This window comes from Anopheles funestus, chromosome 2RL (assembly GCF_943734845.2).
Source record: "Anopheles funestus chromosome 2RL, idAnoFuneDA-416_04, whole genome shotgun sequence".
NCBI lineage: Eukaryota > Metazoa > Arthropoda > Insecta > Diptera > Culicidae > Anopheles > Anopheles funestus.
In genome coordinates, this window is record NC_064598.1 from 79,385,969 (window position 1) to 79,405,596 (window position 19,628).

At 43.2% G+C, this 19,628-nt stretch overlaps 1 protein-coding gene across 3 annotated transcripts in view; it reads left to right on the top strand.

The window, feature by feature from the left end:
• LOC125761933 (LIM/homeobox protein Lhx3) overlaps positions 1 to 19,628 on the top strand; it is a 59,431-nt gene that overhangs the window by 38,299 nt on the left and 1,504 nt on the right. The window contains exons 1-6 of one of the 3 annotated variants that reach the window (XM_049423541.1): positions 15,110 to 17,196; positions 18,243 to 18,417; positions 18,580 to 18,782; positions 18,869 to 19,064; positions 19,142 to 19,296; positions 19,369 to 19,560. In XM_049423541.1, the coding sequence (XP_049279498.1) occupies positions 16,992 to 17,196; positions 18,243 to 18,417; positions 18,580 to 18,782; positions 18,869 to 19,064; positions 19,142 to 19,296; positions 19,369 to 19,560 (1,126 nt within the window). In that variant the 5' untranslated portion in view covers positions 15,110 to 16,991. Of the gene's footprint in view, positions 1 to 15,109; positions 17,197 to 18,242; positions 18,418 to 18,579; positions 18,783 to 18,868; positions 19,065 to 19,141; positions 19,297 to 19,368; positions 19,565 to 19,628 lie in introns of those variants that run through there. The other 2 variants (XM_049423540.1, XM_049423539.1) reach the window with 2 other exon arrangements.

The window sequence follows — 19,628 nt, forward strand, 5'->3', positions numbered from 1 at the left end:
TCCGGAAAATGTGGCCACGTGACGGTTGTTTTGCCAGCGTTACACCTGACCCAGCGTAAAACCTTTGCCTTCTGCTGAGATGCTTTGCGAAGGAAAACCTTTTGTGTTTTCCTCTCCACGTGGCGAGGGTGGCGCTGACGACGAACAAAAGGTAATCGCGCGAACCCATCTTAATCTCATTTCATCAACACCGAAAACCATCTTTGCTGCACTACCAAAAAACCCGGACACCGTGTTACAAATCGTATTAAAACGCGATGTGCGAGACTTTCCACAAATCCAGACTTATCCTCCTACCACGAACGACGGCCATTTTGTGTGGCCACGGTACCGGTTTTTGGAGGGAGGGCCAAAAGGTTAGGTGAACAACCGATCTCCACCTGGATGGAGGTGAAACAATGTGCTTGTTCTAGCTGGTACCTATCTACCACTGCCAGAGAGATATCAGCTACATTATGTCATCGTACTTTTTTACGAGTTTGCTCCCTCATCTTTATCGCCATTGTCTTTGCCATCGCTATCGGACTGGTACTTTTACCAGCTCGTGGTACAATTTCGGGACAACCAACCTTAGCAGTGACTACTGGCAGGTCGAACAGCTTAATACGGGGAGACGAGCGACTGGGATTAAAGTACAACAGTAAATGGCTTTTGTTTTCAAACTTTTCCACCTGACAGGACCCCGAACAAAAGGTGCACAAAGCAAAAAGCGCGAACCATACTGCGCCAGAACATCAGCACAGCTCGGTGGACATTAGTGAAGTAAATTAAATAAATGAAAAGCTTGCAAACGTTCGGAACATTTAATGGGTGGGACAACCACCAAAAACTTCCATTCGCTTCCACCATCTCTTTATTGCTTGCTATTTTACTCCTTTATCCACGAATGCAGCAGCAATCGAAAGGAATCCATTTGGTGGACATGAGTTCACTGCTGTCTCACGTTTCGTACAATATACAACCGAGAGCAACGAAAATGTTGAACAACTTCTGCCTCTCGGGTCGTGGTCATCATGAGTTGACCTCTTTTAATCGGTTGGGACATAAAGAGCGAATTTATGACAGTGATACGTCGTTCGGACTTCTGTACAACACCGTTACCCAGTGTGGTCCGAATGTGGAGGGACAGTAAAAACTTTTACTCCGTTTTATCGGCAAACGGTTTATTAAATATAACGAGCAACATTAAGTGACCATTTTTCCTAATTATTGTTCGCGTACGTACACGGTGGTTTTTAGGATCGGGACATTACTCAAGCGTGGTTTTTTTATAGCGATTCATTACTTAAGTGTACTGTGCATTATATTTCGGTTAAGTGATGTGCTCAGCAAGTTTTTTCTCCTTGTTTTTGCCTCGCCCGTAGTAATGAAAAGCGTTGCTTGATTTCCCTGTAGATATGGTATGGGAGGAGAATTCTATTCGTTTGTTCTTTGATCGTTCCAGTGGAGATCAAAACAACCAGCAGCGATTGATATTTTCTTCACAACGGTTTCATTGTTCCGTATCTATTCGCTTAAAACTTGAAAGAATACACAACTTGTGTGGTAACTTGTGTGTCGATCAATTTATCCTCTTCACTATGTATAAAGTCACTCTTTCTCTCGCTAAATCCGCCATCGCTCAGTCGAAAAGCTTCGAGAGGTAAGCTAAGAAATTATTGATGTTTCTAGCGACCACAAAGCGTTCATCCACCCGGCCATCTTCATTGTAGCGCAGGTCTCCATTTTTGTTTCCCCCCAGAGACATACCCAAGCAAACCAAGAGCGACGGTTTGTTTGATTTTTTTTTTGTTTTTGTTCGCCTTGTTCGATGCCCCATTCACATTGCAAAAGTGAACGAGAAAAAAACGGCACACACAAAATGGTCACCAACAAAGACATCAAAGCGAACCGGAGACATGAAAGAAGCGTACTTCGAATGTGTCGTAGGGGTTTTGTACAGAACACTATAGCCCCTCCGGGGTGTCGGAGGAGTTCGTTACCGCTTTCCATCGTTTAAGGGAACCTCATAGCTCATAAATACGTGCTGCTAGAGGCTGCTGGCTACGAATCGAAATCCGACGTCTGTTCTTTCTATTGTACAGTCTCACCCGCTCGCTGAGGCAATGAATGGTAAACCATGGAGGATTGGAACTGGTACATGTTTTGCCATGTTGTGTTATGGGAAGAGGGGGCTCCAACATCACAATACCGCCCCTTCGATCCACAAAAGCCTAATGCACGAGTATCAGTATATGTGTGTGTATGCGTAAGAAAAAATGCTGTTCTCCTCCAAAATCTAAAAAGGACCATGCGCCCCCATCGGGAATCGGTACGGCAACGAATGATACAGAGCGTGAGAGAGAGAGACAAAAAAAGTTTATTTCAAATGAACTCCCCTAGGTCGTACCCGGAATACGGAAATATACACTTATACTTCAAAAAAACCCGGTCCTTCAGACGAGTCGGTCGAGTCCACTCATCCACTGTTCACTGCCCGACCGATTCGAACCAATGGGACCGTACACGGAAACTAAAAACACACCGTATGCCAATCCTTGAAGAAACCCGAGTAAATACGTTCAAACGAGTAAAAACATGGAGGGACACCGTATGGAATGGCCGATCAACGTTGGGGAGGAGAGGAAAGGGGAGCGAGTGAGTAGTAGTAGATGAGCGCAGAAGCAACCAGCATGGTGGAACATGGTGCGCTCCGTTATGAAAAGTGGCAGTTCGAGTGAAAGAGAGTGAAGATGGTAGAAGAATCCATAAAATGCGAATGAATAGGTTCGAATGTTGGCGAATTTAAATGTGCGTGTGCTGGGGTTGCAGGAGCAGCTCTAGCAAATTGCTAAACCTCCCAAAGGAACAACGACACATATCGAAATTGGGATTGAAATGTTGATATTTTTAAAGTGTTTCTTCGCCTTTTTATAAAAATGTTTTCATTATACGTTTGGACAATAATTTAAGAAAGTCTTTTTTTTGTAAATTATTTACCAGTCTTTAGGTTTAAATGTAACCAATTTACTGCTAGACTATTTCTCAAAATAATTTTACTTCAATTCAAAAACATTTACATACAATCACTTAAGAGATGGATAAGGATAGGATAACCTTCCCTCTTCTATCTTTATCACAAAACAACCAAAAACCTAGTCACAGTTTCCGTCATTTATTGTAAATGTACGATTTCTTTCTCTATAATGTTGCGTGTGCACTCGTGGAAGGTTTGTTTGAGAGTGAATTTATTTCTAGTTCTAATTTACAATTAAGTCTTAATCCTATAATTCATTTTAGTATAATTCATCTTCTATAAATCCCTGTTAAGCGAATTGCCTATGTGAAGGCGTGAACATTCCGGCCACCTAAAAATGTAATTTTTATAATTTTGAATTCTTTAGTTGACCTAGCTTAATCGACCTTGACCTTCGTACTGATGGGGTTGGATACATCTTGATCATCTGTCAAGGGAATAGCACATTTGATTGTTTACATTTTTTGTTTACCCTTTCACTGGTCTGATACGGATATCGGAGAAGGAATCAAAGAAAGTCTTGATACCGGACGTACCACTATCTTTCCTGCCGAATTTCGTAAGGATACGACTCGACACACGCCATCCTTTCCTGGATGTAGATTAACGATACGAGCTATCGGCCAATTCGTTGGTGGGACATTATCCTCCTTAACTAATACTATTTGGTTTATTTTCATGTCAACTGAAGGCACACAACCTCTCTTGGCCCTAGTTTGCAACATTTGCAAGTACTCCTTGTGCCACCGTGACCAAATGTGCTGATAGAGTTTTTGTACCCTTTCAAATGATGGCAGACGATTGTCTGGCATCTCTTTCAGATCTACTTCAGGTATCGCTTGTAAGTTGCAACCTACTAAAAAGTGACCCGGTGTTAGCACCTCGAAATCCGCTGGGTCGGTCGATAACGAAGTCAGTGGTCGTGAGTTAAGACACATTTCGCTTTGTGCTATAAGCGTTAGCATTTCCTCATAACCCAAATTTACGTTTCCTATCTCCCTTAGTAAATGCCTTTTGAACGACTTGACTGCGGCCTCCCATAGGCCTCCGAAATGTGGCGCTCTTGGTGGTATAAATTTCCACCGGATGTCGTTCTCAGAGCACCAGTTGAAAATGCCTTCTCGATCCTTAGCATCGATCTTCAGCATTTGATGGACGCGATGCAGTGTGTGCGATGCTCCCTTAAAATTTGTCGCGTTGTCGGAATGGAGCTCGACGACACGTCCTCGACGTGCAACAAATCGACGAAGAGCAGCGATGAAAGCCGTTGTAGTTAGGTCGCCAACCAGCTCTATGTGCACTGCCTTGGTTGCGAAGCATACAAAAATAGCAACGTATGCCTTTCTCGAACTTCTGCATCGGCCCCCGGGTTTGATGTAAAACGGACCACAATAATCAACTCCACACACCGAAAACGGTCGTGTGGGTGACACTCGCGATGATGGGAGATCAGCCATTGATTGGTTAACTAGCTCTGGTTTGCTCCTAAAACAGGTTAAACATCGGTGATATACTGATCGCGTTAAGTTTCTCCCACCAATCAACCAAAATTTCTGACTGAGTGTACTCAACATCAACTGCGGTCCTCCGTGTAACAACCGCTTATGTATATGGGTTACCAGTAACGTGGACAGGGGGTGTTTAGCAGACAAGACAATCGGATGTTTGACGAATTGTGGCATCTGGGCGTTCGCTAACCGGCCACCAACACGAAGGATTTGAAGATCATCGAGAAACGGGTGTAAGCGCTTCAGTCGCGAAGAATGACTGATTTTGCTGCTGGTTGTAAGATCGATGATATCTTCCATGAATGACTCCGATTGAGCCAATTTACACAATTGTAGTTCGGCGCGCTGTAGCTCACTTGTAGACAACCACGTGGGAATGACATCGATGGTCTCACAATTAGCGGAAGGACTCGTACGTCGATAGGATCGGCAATTATCAACAAATCGCAAACAATACGCGACAACACGCCGAAGCTTGGTGAAACACGAATACCGAACGAATAAACTGTCTCTGTTGTTCGATTGCGCACTCAAAAAACAAGGTACGGTTGTTTTGCGCTCCTCGTCTTGAACCTTAACCTTCTCTTCCGATGGGAGGATTGTAGGCCAATTATCGGGCGACAGAGACAACCATGACGGTCCATGCCACCAACGTGTAGATTTCAAAATTTCCTTTGGACTTAGGCCTCGGGAAATATCATCGGCTGGATTGTCAATTCCAGCTACATGTCTCCAGCATTTGATGTCCGATGATTGCTGGATATTTGCGACACGATTTGCTACAAAGCTTTTCCATCGCTGAGGGGGTGATTGCAGCCAATGATACACCGTTGTTGAATCAGTCCAAAATGTAGAAACAGGATCAATTTTTAGCGCCTTTTTCACCTTATCGTATAATTGAACGGACAATTGAGCTGCACAAAGTTCTAATCTGGCGATCGATTGGGTATTTTTCAAGGATACGACCTTTGATTTGGCGGTCAACAGATTAACCGTAGTCCCATTGATACCCTCAGTTCTAACGTAGCAGCATGCACCATACGCCGTCTTTGATGCATCAGCAAACATGTGCAAGTGTATTAGGGGTTCCTTTGGTTGAGTTACGAAACGAGGGACTTGAACGTTGCGTAATAAATGGAGATTTGAGTGAAACTCTCTCCATTCCCTTTGCAGTAGTGGAGGCAATACAGTGTCCCATTCGCACTCGTTACCATTGCGGTTTAACGCCCACAATCGTTGCATAAACAATTTAGCAACTAAGATGGTTGGACCTAGTAGTCCCAGTGGATCGAACGTTCTTGCTATGTACGAAAGTACCATCCGTTTTGTAACATTTGGTTCTGGATTTGGTAGATGAACCTGGAACCTCAGAGTATCGGACTTTGTGTCCCAAATAAGGCCCAATGTGGAGACCGAAGGGTCTTGCAGATCGTGAGTGTGTTGGATTGCTCTATCACAAATGGGTACATCTTGCAGCACCTCTAAACTATTGCTTGCCCATTTTCTAATTTTCATACCAGCTAAATTAAGCATCTCGGATATTTGCATTAGTCTAGTTTTAGCTGTTATTTCATCATCTGCGCCACTTAACAGGTCATCAACGTAGAAATCGTGCAGTACTGGTTCCACTGCCGATGGAAAGCTGTGACCCATGTCCTTTGCTATTTGCTGCAACGTTCTTGTGGCCAGATAGGGAGCCGAAGCTGTCCCATACGTTACTGTTTGCAACTCGTATGTTGCAATCGGCTCGTTGCGCTCCTTTCTGAAACGAATTCGTAGGAAATTCCTGTCCTTATTACCATGCAAAATTTGACGATACATTTTTTCAATGTCGCCTGCAATGGCTATCCTACGAATTCTGAAACGCAACAGAATTGAGAATAGGTCATTTTGAATGACAGGCCCAACCAGAAGTGCATCGTTTAAGGCATACCCTGAGTTAGTCTTACATGATGCGTCAAAGACCACTCTAATCTTGGTTGATGAACTTGATTCTTTAAATACAGCGTGGTGAGGAATATAACAATGTGGAACATTGTCATCTATGGGTTCTTCTAGTTTGCGCATATGACCAAGCCGTAGATATTCCTCCATAAAGCTCAGATATGCCGTCTTCAATGCCGAATTCCGCTCCCAACGTCTTTCCATCCCGTTGAGCCGACGGTCAGCTATGGTCTTTGATTCTCCTAAGACAACACCTGGATCCTTATTCCAAGGAAGAGCCACGATGTATCGACCTGAAGAATCACGAGTGGTAGTAGTCGTATAATGATGCTCTATTGCATCCTCAACTGTCGGGCTGGTGCTATCATCTATATGTTCTAATTCCCAAAATCTTTTCAGGATGCAATCTAACGAATCAGTGGCTGTCGATAAACTGCATAATCGAGGAACACAAGATTGAGTAGATGCTGCGCTCCCAGCCACTGTCCAACCGAATGCTGTTTCGGTTAGCCACGGTCTATTTCTGCCCAGAGTCATCTTCCTTCCTGAATGAAGTTCCCAATAAGCTTCACCCCCAATGATGACGTCGATTTTGGCCGGAACGTTGAATCGGGAATCTGCCAGCTCGACATTTGGTAGTTTCCACGTTGAAATGTCAATCTCAGCTATCGGAACATGTGGTGTGAGATTATGGTTCAAAACCAAAAACTGCAAACTGGTCGCAAAACGTTTATCAGGAGTCTGGATTCGGCTGGTTACTGCAGACTTAACATTCGTTGTGTTGTTGCCAATGCCTCTAACGTTTACATTTATAGTAGTTCTCGATCCCAACAGTTGTTTTGCGAATGACTGGGTCATGAAATTGCTCATCGAACCCGAATCTAACAACGCCCTTGCTTTGAATACATGGCCATAATCATCCACGATGTCGACGATGGCCGTCTCCAGCAACACTAGGTCGTTTTGATGCCCTTCTTCGGCATGAACCGTCATGCTGACTCGAATCGCTGCAGGATCGTGAAGTAAAGAATGATGCTTTCCTTTGCAAACGTGGCATGTGAACTTCGAGATGCAATTCTTCACCGCATGACCTGTTCGCAAACAATTCCAGCAAAGCTTGTGTTGCTTGACTGCTTCTTGACGTTGTTTCACCGTTTTCAGCGCAAACACTGGACACGTGTTTAGATGATGGGTTTCAGCACACGACAGAGGGCAGCCCAACGGTCTGGACTGCTTATTCGTTGCTGAATCGTTAGAAGGTTTATCAACAGTTCCGCTACCTTTAGTGCCGGCCACCTTGAGAATACTGCTACCTGGCGGCACCTCCAGCAGCATAGACGATTTGAGCATTCGTACGCGATCTTCTAAGAACTTGACCAGATCGGCGTACCCATCACGCTCAGCACCAACCTCCTCCCAAGCGACTATTGATAGCTTATCCATCTTCAAAAAAAGGAGATTGGTTAATGGAACATCCCAATGATCGATAGGCTCACCCAATTTGCGCAAACCCTTCACATGGCGCGTGAAATCGTCGACTAGTCGCGCCAAATCGTCCACGTGGTCCGACTGCATCCGCGGTAAGAAGTGCAGCGCTCGATAGTATTCGCGAACTAGAGCCTTTTTGTTGTCATACCGCTTAAGCAGAGCATCCCACGTAACTGAATAGTTATCTGCGATGACCTCTGTATGCTCAAAATGTGTTGCAGCTTCTCCTACCAACGATGCAAGCAAATACTGCAACTTCATCACAGCTGGGATTTCTGTTGCACTATGTATCATCGATATAAAACGATCCTTGAACGTCAACCATTTTGTAGCTTCGCCATTGAACGAAGGAAGTTCGATTTTAGGTAAACGCAAATGCACTGCTCCTCCGAACGTTCCACTACCTGTCGTGGCATTAAACGTCGAGTTAGCCGAAGGAATGATTTCCTTGGCGGATTGATGCAAGAGGAAACCCTTTATTACACAATACCGTTTATCAAACGAGGATCTTTCTTGAATGTGGCTCTCGTTGTCCACTAGTTCTTCATTGAGTTCTTCCAATTTGCTCATTATATTCACAAAATCCTGTTTGCACTGATCGATCAACTCCAATCGCACAGGAATCTCAAAACGATCATTTTCGTCGAATGTGTCTTTAAATGCCTCTAAACCAGCCAGCGTGTTCAGGGCCGTCTTCTTTTTACGCAAATACGTGTTAATATTCGCCATCGTCTTTTTGGTTTTGGACATGAACCCTTGTACTGCGATAGTTGAAATGCACCTTAATCAGCCTAATGAAAGCTCAACTATCGGCTGCGTACGTCAGCTTTGAAATATTTCACGTTCACTTTCAGAGCGTAACCGAACCGAAAAGTACCATGCGACCTTTGTACCCAGGTCAATGAACAAGATCACTACGCGTCACCAGGCAAGAAACCGTCTATCCTGCACCTTAAATCGCAACACGTGATGAACAACGAACGAAGATGAAACTCCTTCCAAACGCACGGTTAGGTTTGCGCCCACACGTTGAGTACACACTCGAACACAACACTACTCCAATGAGCCAATCGTTATAAAAACGAGTTGCCAAAACTCACTGGCCCGCCGAATCGAAATATGATTTTATCCCGAAGATGGATAAAATCCCGTGAATAGAAGATTCGCACGAGGAGACGAGAAACGTTTAACTTATCCGCAATCAGCAATCCGTGATCCGGTTCGAAGGACCAAAAAATGTACGATTTCTTTCTCTATAATGTTGCGTGTGCACTCGTGGAAGGTTTGTTTGAGAGTGAATTTATTTCTAGTTCTAATTTACAATTAAGTCTTAATCCTATAATTCATTTTAGTATAATTCATCTTCTATAAATCCCTGTTAAGCGAATTGCCTATGTGAAGGCGTGAACAGTAAAAGTTTGCTTACAACACAAAAAAGACGGTCTTTACTCATTTGATCCATTTCCGTCCATCCCCTATTTACTCTTAAGGCAAATTGATTCACCACAATGGCCACAAACAAGCTCCCCGGCGAATGTAAAACCCAAAAACCCATCACCGACTTCTTCGGTGGCTTCTAAACGATGGATCCGAATTGTCCCATGTCATCCTTTGCTGTGTACCAATGTACCAATAGGTTCTCCCCCGATTTCTGAACCATTAACACAGCAAAGAATCTACAAGCGACCCTCTCGCTACTCTCTGTAGGAAATAGTGACAGTAGAAATTATACCGAAATAAAATTGAAATAAAAGTTCATTGCTACACTTTACGGCATGTCCCAGGAAAGCCATTAGAAAGGCACCTCCACAAGAAGTTTTTGAGAGATCGGAACATCGGAAATGGACGAGCAAACCTCAACGCTCACTGGCACTAGAGTGTTCGGAGGATGTTCACCAAAACGGTTGTAGTTGATTTTATTTTGTGCCATTTTTATTTCCCAACGTGTGAGATGTGTGTGCGTATTTTAGATTGTCAGTGAATGTTGGAACTTCCCTCCGACACAAGAACCTGGTGGTGTTGTAAATTGCTGGGCATGCGAAACAAAAACTACTCACCTACGACTGTTACTGTCACTGCCAATGAAACGAACACTTTTACCCTCCTAAACAATAGTGAAATTAAATGAATGGGGCGTATGTTGCCATCCAGTTTTATCTCTCCTCCATATTTGATTCAGTCAAAAAAAAACACTCAAACGTCGCTGCATACTACAAGCCCTCTTCTTGTGCTTCGTCTGCGCCGTGGACTAAATTAGACTATAAGTTTTCATAAATTTCTGCACACTAATGAAAACACATTTCGACAGCCCTGTTCGGTAGTAGCTGCTACTTCCTGTTTGTACAAAACGTCAAACACCACGGAACCATCACCAACGCTTCTCCACCATCAGGAAGAAGCGTTGTTTGATCTAATTATTGACGCATTATACACCCTATCCCGGAACTTTGCCCGTATCGTCCCGGATTCTGCACACATTTCTGCCGAGAAACTAGATCGTACCGGGAAAAGTTAAGATAGCTTTATTGGATTATTTCATTATCCGTGTTACTGATTCGTGGTGTGCGACAGCTTTTGCCACTTGGCGTACGTAACGAAGCGACCACTCGGTCTGAAGAAGACGAGAATGGTATGGAACCGTAGCGACGGTAATCAAAATAAATGACACCGTTTAGTGAACGAAAGTCCTTCCCAGCCCTTTTTTGGAAAAGTAATGAGGAGCAAGATTCTGCTGAATAATTGATTTTTATCGTCCCGGACACTAAAACGCACCACAAGCAAGGGCGCTTGGGCAATGCTTCCGGAGCTTCCGGAGCTGAGTGGATTTATCTGTCTCAATGGTGGAAGCTTGGGATTGTTGTTTTTTGGTTTGTTACATATTAAAAATTTAATTCTTATGCCAAGGTGTCAGCAAAAGGAATCTGTTCCAGTTTTATTTTCATTTTAAGTAATTTGTGGAACACCAGGTAGATCGCGATCGCGCACTCTTGAACGCTCCCGAGGAGTTACCTGACACAATACTAATCGAAACTGATAGTGACCTTGAGTCCTCGAAGCTGAAACATGATTTAGTTCCCTCGATTACACCGTATCAATGTCAGTTTGATTTGGTTGTATCACTGTAAGTGACTACAAAATATTTAACATCAATTAAACAGATGAGCCTAATAGCTTCAAGCTTCGTTTTTTTTGTGCATACAACAATCCCTTTTACACCTTGTCCTTTGCCACGTACCAGGAACACAGTGCGACATACGTTGTTAATGTAATTGACTTTTTTGTAACGTCGGAAAAAGAATGAAAGGGAAACCCCATTGATCCCCCTCCATACGGAGGGATAGTACGGATAACGAAAAAATCTCAACACAACCGGAACCAAAAAAATAAAACAGGAAGTCACTTGGTGAATTCCACCCCTGGGTGGAATTTACAAACACACTAAAAAAAAACAAATGCATATAGTACATCTTCCAATAAAACGACAAATGTACGCCCCTCGAGACCAACAAATCTGTCTTCGTGCGGGGAATCAGTCTGTCTGTCTGCCTGGTCTGTTGGGTGTGCAATAAATTTTTTCCAATGAATAAATTCTTTACACTCGACATCTCGGCTTCGGCAGTTTTTTGGCGGATTAAGCGTTCTAACCGATCAATTCTGACCTCACACGGTTCATCTCTCTCTATCTCTCGAGCTCGCTGGAAATCAGTTCGACCCCTGCGTTTTTGTTACACCCCAAGAATATCGCGTACAGTACCCTCGGAAAGGCTCGAAACTGCCAGTCGTATAAATGTCAATAAGGTATTTAAGGATCAGTTCCTCTTGGACGCTTTAGGTCTTTTTCTACGCCCTTTCCCCACTTCTATTTTCACCCTTAAGTTCTGAAGAGTTGTGGCAACAGCATCAACACGGGGTCATATGCACTTTACCAAAACCACCAGCAACTGGCAACTAGCGTCCTAACACGTGGTAATGTGCCGAGTTGCGAACATGTCCAATTCGGTTGAGCCACCAACTAACATTTCCCCGACCGGATGAATGGATGAAGGGTTTTTGGGAAACGAAAATCCCGACGATCTGACAGATGGTCAGTGAAAGAGACACGATTTAAGTGGAACAGATTTCACCAATCCATCCTGTTACGGACCGTGACCGTGCCGGTGATCCAGCCCGATTCTCTAGTCTTCTAATGGACATCGATTAGCAGGAATGAATGATGCACGAGCGCTTTCGGTGAATTGACACATTTTGCCGATCCGAATCTCGCACTAACACTTCAAACTGCAACGCTGATGCACCTTGCAATGAGCCTGCGGATGGGAGTTTTGGGAAAGACACATTAATCAGCGTTGAGTGAAGCTATAGTTAGTGAAGAGTCAACTCGAATACTGCCCGAATACCCGTCGGTTCCAGGATCTAAATCTTCGCCTTTCGCAATAAACCTTCGACTAGCGATAAATTCATCCCTCGTCGTTGTACTTGTTTCCCTCCCGGGGTGCAAACCGGTGTGGCAGACAGGTTTTATTTCGACCCTCGGCTTTCCACCGAACGGGTGGCTCGGTGACAAATGCTGTAAATGGGCGATAATCACTTAAAAGCCTAGCATGAACTGTTTTTATTACATCCTTCAAACGACCATGACAACAGTGAGGTGAGGTGAATGAGAGCATGTACGGAACCGGCCACGAGTACATTAAGGATATTTATCCGTACCCCCTGGTACAAACTCCCTAGTACAGTTGCTACCATTCCGGTGCATTAAATGCGATAAATACGTGGTGATAAATGTTGGCCAAACTTTCACAAATCTGGACCAACTTTTCTATCGTCCCGTGTGTCTCACACTTGGTTGTTCAATAACGTGCGAAAGGAGAGCAAATATTCCGTTTGCAATGATGACACTGTCGAGTGCAGTCTGGCTATGGAGGGCTTTATCGTTTGCGTCAGCAAAAGCAATTTCTTTCGGAAAACTTTTGCTCCTCGTGCGGGGTTTTGGGGTGGAAACGCTAAGTGAAATGAATAAATTAGACACTTATAATAACTATTATAGTCTAGCCATGTTATGCTCGGCGGTGTACGATTTAAACGATTGCCATACTAAACCATACCGCCGGCAAATCCGTACAAATGCACCAAGGGTGAACAGACGATACTTTCGCAAATGGTAATAATATAAATTTGAATAATCGTACACTGGTTGGCCAAGCGGCCGGGTGACTACCACACGTCTAGCGGCGGGTATATGTGTTGGATTAGCAATATAACAAATCGATTCTTCGAGCGAGAGTTTTCTTAAGCAGCAGAAGGGTAGCCGTCGCTCGGTCATTAGAGATTTAAATGACTCGGGTGCAGTAAGTCTATCCCCGAGACTTATGTGTTTGCTGAAGTAAAGCTGCTTAGGTGAAATTGTTCTACTAACACCCTTCATGGGACGTTCAAAGTGTCTTACAACAACAAAAAAACAGGGGAGGAATAAATGTCTGTCCTTTAATCCTGCTCCTTGGAAGTCTTACTCATGCAAACAATTATTTGTACATACTGAATCATGCTGGATATGTGTAGTAGTGCCACAAGCGATACAACGTACCGAAAGTGGTTCATGTTTCAATAATGATAATTGTCGCTCAAACTTGGGCTTGGTAAGAGAAAACTTTTAGGCTTTTTATTATTCACTTCTAGTGGAATTCTTATAAATTTTGACGATACTGGTTCGATTTAAATGATTTATTGCGGGCAAAGTTGAATGTATTTCTTCTTTTAGGATTGGTCAGGGTTGAGCCAGGTCCCCAATCCGTTTCCAGGAAATTCTGTCTATAACTCCAGTCCTCCATCCATCAAGGATACGATGGGGTCTGGGGCTTTAACAACCGTTAGAATATCTCCACCGCCAAACAACTCAGCTAGCTCGTGGCTCATTCACACCCTGCACACACACACACCGCGAAAGATAGTCCTCAGCTCCCGCCGTTCGAAAATGGCGGGTGCATTTGCATCCTCCGTTAGTATAATTCAGGACTCGTACCCATAGAGAACTACCGGACATTACTGACAATAGAACAAAGATAAATATATGACATTTTAATAAACTTAGATAAGACCATTTTTTCAAAAATAATGGAATAGAGTTTCATATAAAATCTCTTCTTCTTCTTCATGCTCGGTTAGAACGGCCTGGCCGTATCAAGACTTATTTTACCACGTAACAGAATAGTCAGTCCATGCTACGGGGAGACGATCCGGATGGGATTTGAACCCCAGTCCAGCCGCGTGGGTCGGCGCCGTTTATCACATACACCACCGGGGCCGCTCCAACATTTAAAATCTCAAGTGTTATAAAAGTGTTATTCTTTAAAATGTTTTAATTGGTTATTACAGCTTAAACTTCTGTTCATCAATACCAACAGTTAAGAAGTAGTTTATTGCGGTTCAGAGATTATAAAAATGATTTTAAATTGCTAAGGTCGTCTATTCAATCCATCGTGTAAATTATCAAATAATAAAAAATCGATTTAAAAGAATATAACTCTGTACATTGAAGATTACGAATCGAATCTCGTCTAGTCTAAAGATTATAGTTTTGAAAAAAATATATATATTGTGACCTTTTATACAAGCAATTGTATCAATTATTTCGCGTATCTCTTCAATTGTTTATCCATTGGTATACATCTACTACTTGGGAATCGATTCTTGGGAATTTCTAAAGAAAATAAAACAAAAACCATACGCACTGAATTATTTGATTTACTTCAGAAAATAAACAAAAATTCCGAATGGTAAACTTCCAAAACATATATGCAATACATACAGCGAAACCATTCCTTTCCCCCATCGTATCGTTCGGAATCGTTAACGTCAATCATGCTTTCTTTCAAACTTCCAACCGTCCTCCGGACAGTTTCCTTCTCGATACGCGCATGTTACATCCTGGTTCATCGCTTCTTTCTTGCCCATGATGGATGGAAAAAGAGCTCGCCGCCATTCTGATTTATGAACCCCAACAGCACCAGTGCACGGTCCGGGTACTATTAAAGTCTCATTTAAAGCTCCACGCTGGTGGCCTTCGCATCAAAGCGACTACGACTTTAATCCTGCAAACCGACGTCGACTTAGTTAGACGATCGGAAAAGTGGCAACATCACGCACACACACACACACATACGTACCGTCTGATCCTTTGCTCTGGCTGTGGCGCTCTCATCAAGGAGAGCATCCTCAAAGAGACCACCCGTACCCATCACGTTTTCGCCGTGCTCTGATGACTCCCAAGGCGCCAAGACGTAGGGAATAGGGAGCTATTTTGTATCTACTTTTCGTTTCGGGTTCCAGTCGAAATAAAAGCCGATGGATTCGGTCGTCGTACACCGGAGTTCATAGACGATGTGGGTGCCTGTGGGCAAAACACTTCATATCTGCCTTCCCTGGCCACATTCACCACCGCCAAGAACACAAGAGTTTCCAGAAAGGCGATGATTAATATCAGAACAAGCCGCGAAAAGAGCGCCCATCGACGTTACAAAATGGCTCCAGAAGGCAAGGGTAGGGTAGGGGGAAAAGGGAACTGGAGAAAAAAACAGCAAGGAGACCAAGAAAAGAACGGATGTCTAAATTTATGCCAAGGATAATATATCACAAAGGACTCTTTTACGCAGAACGCAGATTTATCTGCTAACGGTGAGAGAGAAAGTCCCGCGATGGATTTAAGACAACCATGCTGAAGAGGGTGCTTTTTTGTTGGTTTTTTTCTTTCGTTCCACCACAATATGTGTTGTGATATAATTTATCTTTTAAAATTATATTTGTAAGCAATGTTTATGATATCCCTGCATCCCGCACACCTGTTCTGTGTCTGGTCGGGTGGCGGAAAACAGCGTTACACTAGTTGAGTACCCCTGTGTAAAGCAGCACGCAGCACACGCACACACTCTCAAACAATTTCGTTCGAGCTACGGGCGATAAACACGCCCACTTTTTTTCTACACGCTCTACTCTCGCAAAAGGTAGTGAGAGTGAGAAGATAAATAGGGGTAAAGAAAACTGGAAGCGGAAAATCTATGAGTGCGACCGAAAGAGGAAACACAAACGGAGTGGAACGAGATAGAGAGAGAGAGGGAGAGAAAGAGCGATAGGTAACGTCTACGCGCGCGTTATGTTCGAACGTTTTATGTGTTACATGTTTTATGAAACGCGTTTGCTTCGTTTGCAAACGTGATCTCGAACGAGGAGGATGCATTTTTCGCGTGCTCCCGTCTAAAGTCCGATTTTCGGATTTTGGAAAAGTATTTTGATCGAACTTCAACAAACCACTGTAAGGCAGGAGCAATCGTCGAGCCTCAGGTGTGGCTTTAATCGCAGTTGTTGTTTTCCATTTGCAAGGCTGTATTTTTGTGTCGTCGGCCGTTGATTAACAGTTTGTGCTGTAAACGAGTTGACGGTGGCAAACGGTTTTATGTGCTACGAAATTGTTTGTGAAACACTGTTTCTTCCTTTTTTTGCTTAGTAACAAAGTTTTACGTACGTGACGTGATAGTTCGGATAGTTTTGTACCATGCCCGTGAACGTGTATCCGATTATTTATCGACGGAAGCGGATGTATGTGGCCACTCCTTTATGAACGTTTCGTTTGCGTCCGTGCGCTGTTTTTTTGCTCTTGCGTTCTGCAAAGGATTATGTGAAATTGTGAGGTGTAATAATGATATTCGATTTTCCTGCCATTTGCGCCAAGATATTATACGAAAAAAGTGAAAAGAAATCGATAAGCAGCAACATGATACATCATGTTAGTTAATATGGGTGAAACGATGAAATTATGTTTAGCTTATCCGGTGCTTTATCTGATCAACATAACACCATAGATGACCTTACCTTACCAACCGCCCAATACCACCGCCAGATAAAAGGTCACTTTATCGTGCTGGATACGTGTGATACGTGTGATGCACTAAATGAAAACTCCAACACAAGAGTCAACGGTGGTCAATGTGTGATGTGTTTTTAATTATAATCACAAGAAGAGAACAACCAAAAAAAAAGTCACGATGGAAATGTTAAAGCTGATGATGAACACCGGCGACTACTTGTGCGGATTGAGCAATGGTGTGAATAATAATAATAACAACAACCATAATAATAATAACAACAACAACAATGTGGAGGATATCAAGAAGGATCAGCAGCGTACCCGCAGTCCGGATTATCGCGTACCGCCGATTAATCTCGACGAATTACCGGAAGTGTTGCTGTGTAAGTGTGACTGTGCGTCACCCGTGGTGACGGACCCTGTGTTACGGGGGTTTTCATGTGAAAAATGGATCAGAAAAGGAGCACGAGAACGTATGGTTTTTGCCCCAGTGAGGATATTAATCAAAAGCTTTCCCGCCCGAATGGGATGGGAATTAAAAATTAAAGTGTTAATGGGGGTTTTTGGTTAAAGCAGCAGTTTGGACTCTTTTTGTTATTATTTTTTTCCTTCTGTTTGTTATTAGCATTGAAAGCAATTTATGCAATTGATGTTTTTTTTAATTTGAAACAAATTATTTCAATTTTTTGTTAAGTACGGTTGCAAAGTTTTCTTCTGTTGTATGAACTTGTGAAAAACGTCATTACTGTATTTGCTTTAATATTTAATACTAAAACAATTTTACTATTCTTTTTCGATTGCATAGGTAGATAAGAATATGAATATGAAAAGCTTTTTAAGATATATGAAAAATGAATAAAACTACAATTGTTATTTTTCATGTGCTTGTTTGTTGTGCTTGTTCAAAATTAAAAATTGTTTTGTTAAAAATTGTTAAAATTTGTTTAAAAATTTAAAAAGACTTTTTTGCAGTAAACACATATTTTTTTTTAGATTTATATTGGAACATTGGTTTCAGTTACTATTTGTTGTAAAAAAATCACAAGTAAAGAATAAAATAATTTTAAAATTAATATCCAAACTAAATAGCAAGATTTATTGTGATAAATTGTGTTGCTATCAATGCATTAATACCCTCGTTTTGTGTACCCGTTTCTGTGCATCATTTATCATACACTTTTCGTGTATCTAATCTGTAATCATGAAGACATCCCAACGTGCAATTGTTTTTAGGACTGTTTTAATGCATATTACCAGACATACTTTGCAAAACAGGCCTAATTGTAATTATGTAGGGTGTTTTAATATACTCCATTCTATGAATATTATAACTCTATCTAAAGATAACTTTATTATCAGCGTAGAAGATTCTCGATTTTAACATATTCCTTTGTAGTAACAACAAACTTTCCATTATTTTCCCTTACAGCAACTATTCCAAAGTGTGGCGGTTGTCACGAACTCATACTGGACCGGTTCATCCTCAAGGTGTCCGACCGTACGTGGCACGCCAAATGTCTCCAGTGCAGCGAGTGCCGCGTGCAGCTGAACGAAAAGTGTTTCGCCCGCAACGGTCAACTGTTTTGCAAGGACGATTTCTTCAAGTAAGTATTTAAAGTACGGCGTAACCTGGCCAGCGCGATGCACCCGATTCCGGGTGCCGATGGTGGTGACGGTGTTGAATGGAAGCTCTCAAATTGTGCGGATTGTTTATGTGTTAATCTATGTTTCTTGTCCGCTGTCGCTTCCCTTTGCTGGTCCGACAGGCGTTACGGGACGAAATGTGCCGCGTGTGATCTTGGTATACCGCCGACGCAAGTGGTCCGACGGGCACAGGACAATGTGTACCATCTGCAGTGTTTCATGTGTTCGATGTGCTCGAGGCAGCTTAACACGGGCGACGAGTTCTACCTGATGGAAGACTGTAAGCTGATTTGTAAGCCCGATTATGAAGCAGCTAAGGCTAAAGGTGGGTGTTTTTGTTTTTGCTCAATCAAGCTAGTGATATTATTTAGTTGAGCATCTTTCTACTGCCACCATCTCGTTTTTTTGTAGGTCTTTACCTCTCCGATGGTTCACTGGATGGGGAGTCATCGAACAAGCGACCGAGAACTACCATCACTGCCAAGCAGTTGGAAACCTTGAAAAGCGCCTACAACAGCAGTCCCAAGCCGGCGCGACACGTCCGGGAACAGCTTTCTCAAGACACCGGTCTAGATATGCGTGTCGTGCAGGTGTGGTTTCAAAACAGGTAATGTCCAACGAAGTACAATCACCTCTCAAGATGGTCCTCATAACATCTTTCTTCAACGTTTCCCCTCTTTACAGACGAGCGAAAGAAAAAAGGTTGAAAAAGGATGCTGGCCGTACTAGATGGAGTCAGTACTTCCGCTCGATGAAGGGAACTTCCTCGCCCAGCCGGCATGATAAGCTGCTCGATAAGGATGAGCTGAAGATCGATCTCGATAGTTTCAGTCATCATGGTAAGGCTTGTTGGATGGCTCTTTATGCGCTTCTTAGCGACTAACGCACACAACTGCCCATTCCCATTCCAGACCTCAGTAACGATAGCTACAGTACGTCCAATATGGGCCTGGAGGACGGTGCTTCACCGCACAGTGCCCGAGGGTCTTACATCCACGGCAACGGTAGTCCCCCGCCGTACCTTTCCAGCCACTCGCCTCCGCCCATGGGAGCCGGCCACCCGTACGGTTCCTACCCGGACAATATCGTCTACACACCACTAGGTGAGTAAGTATTTCCAATACATTTCAACTGCGGGCGGTTCCTTGCGTTGCTCCGCTTCGAAAGACAG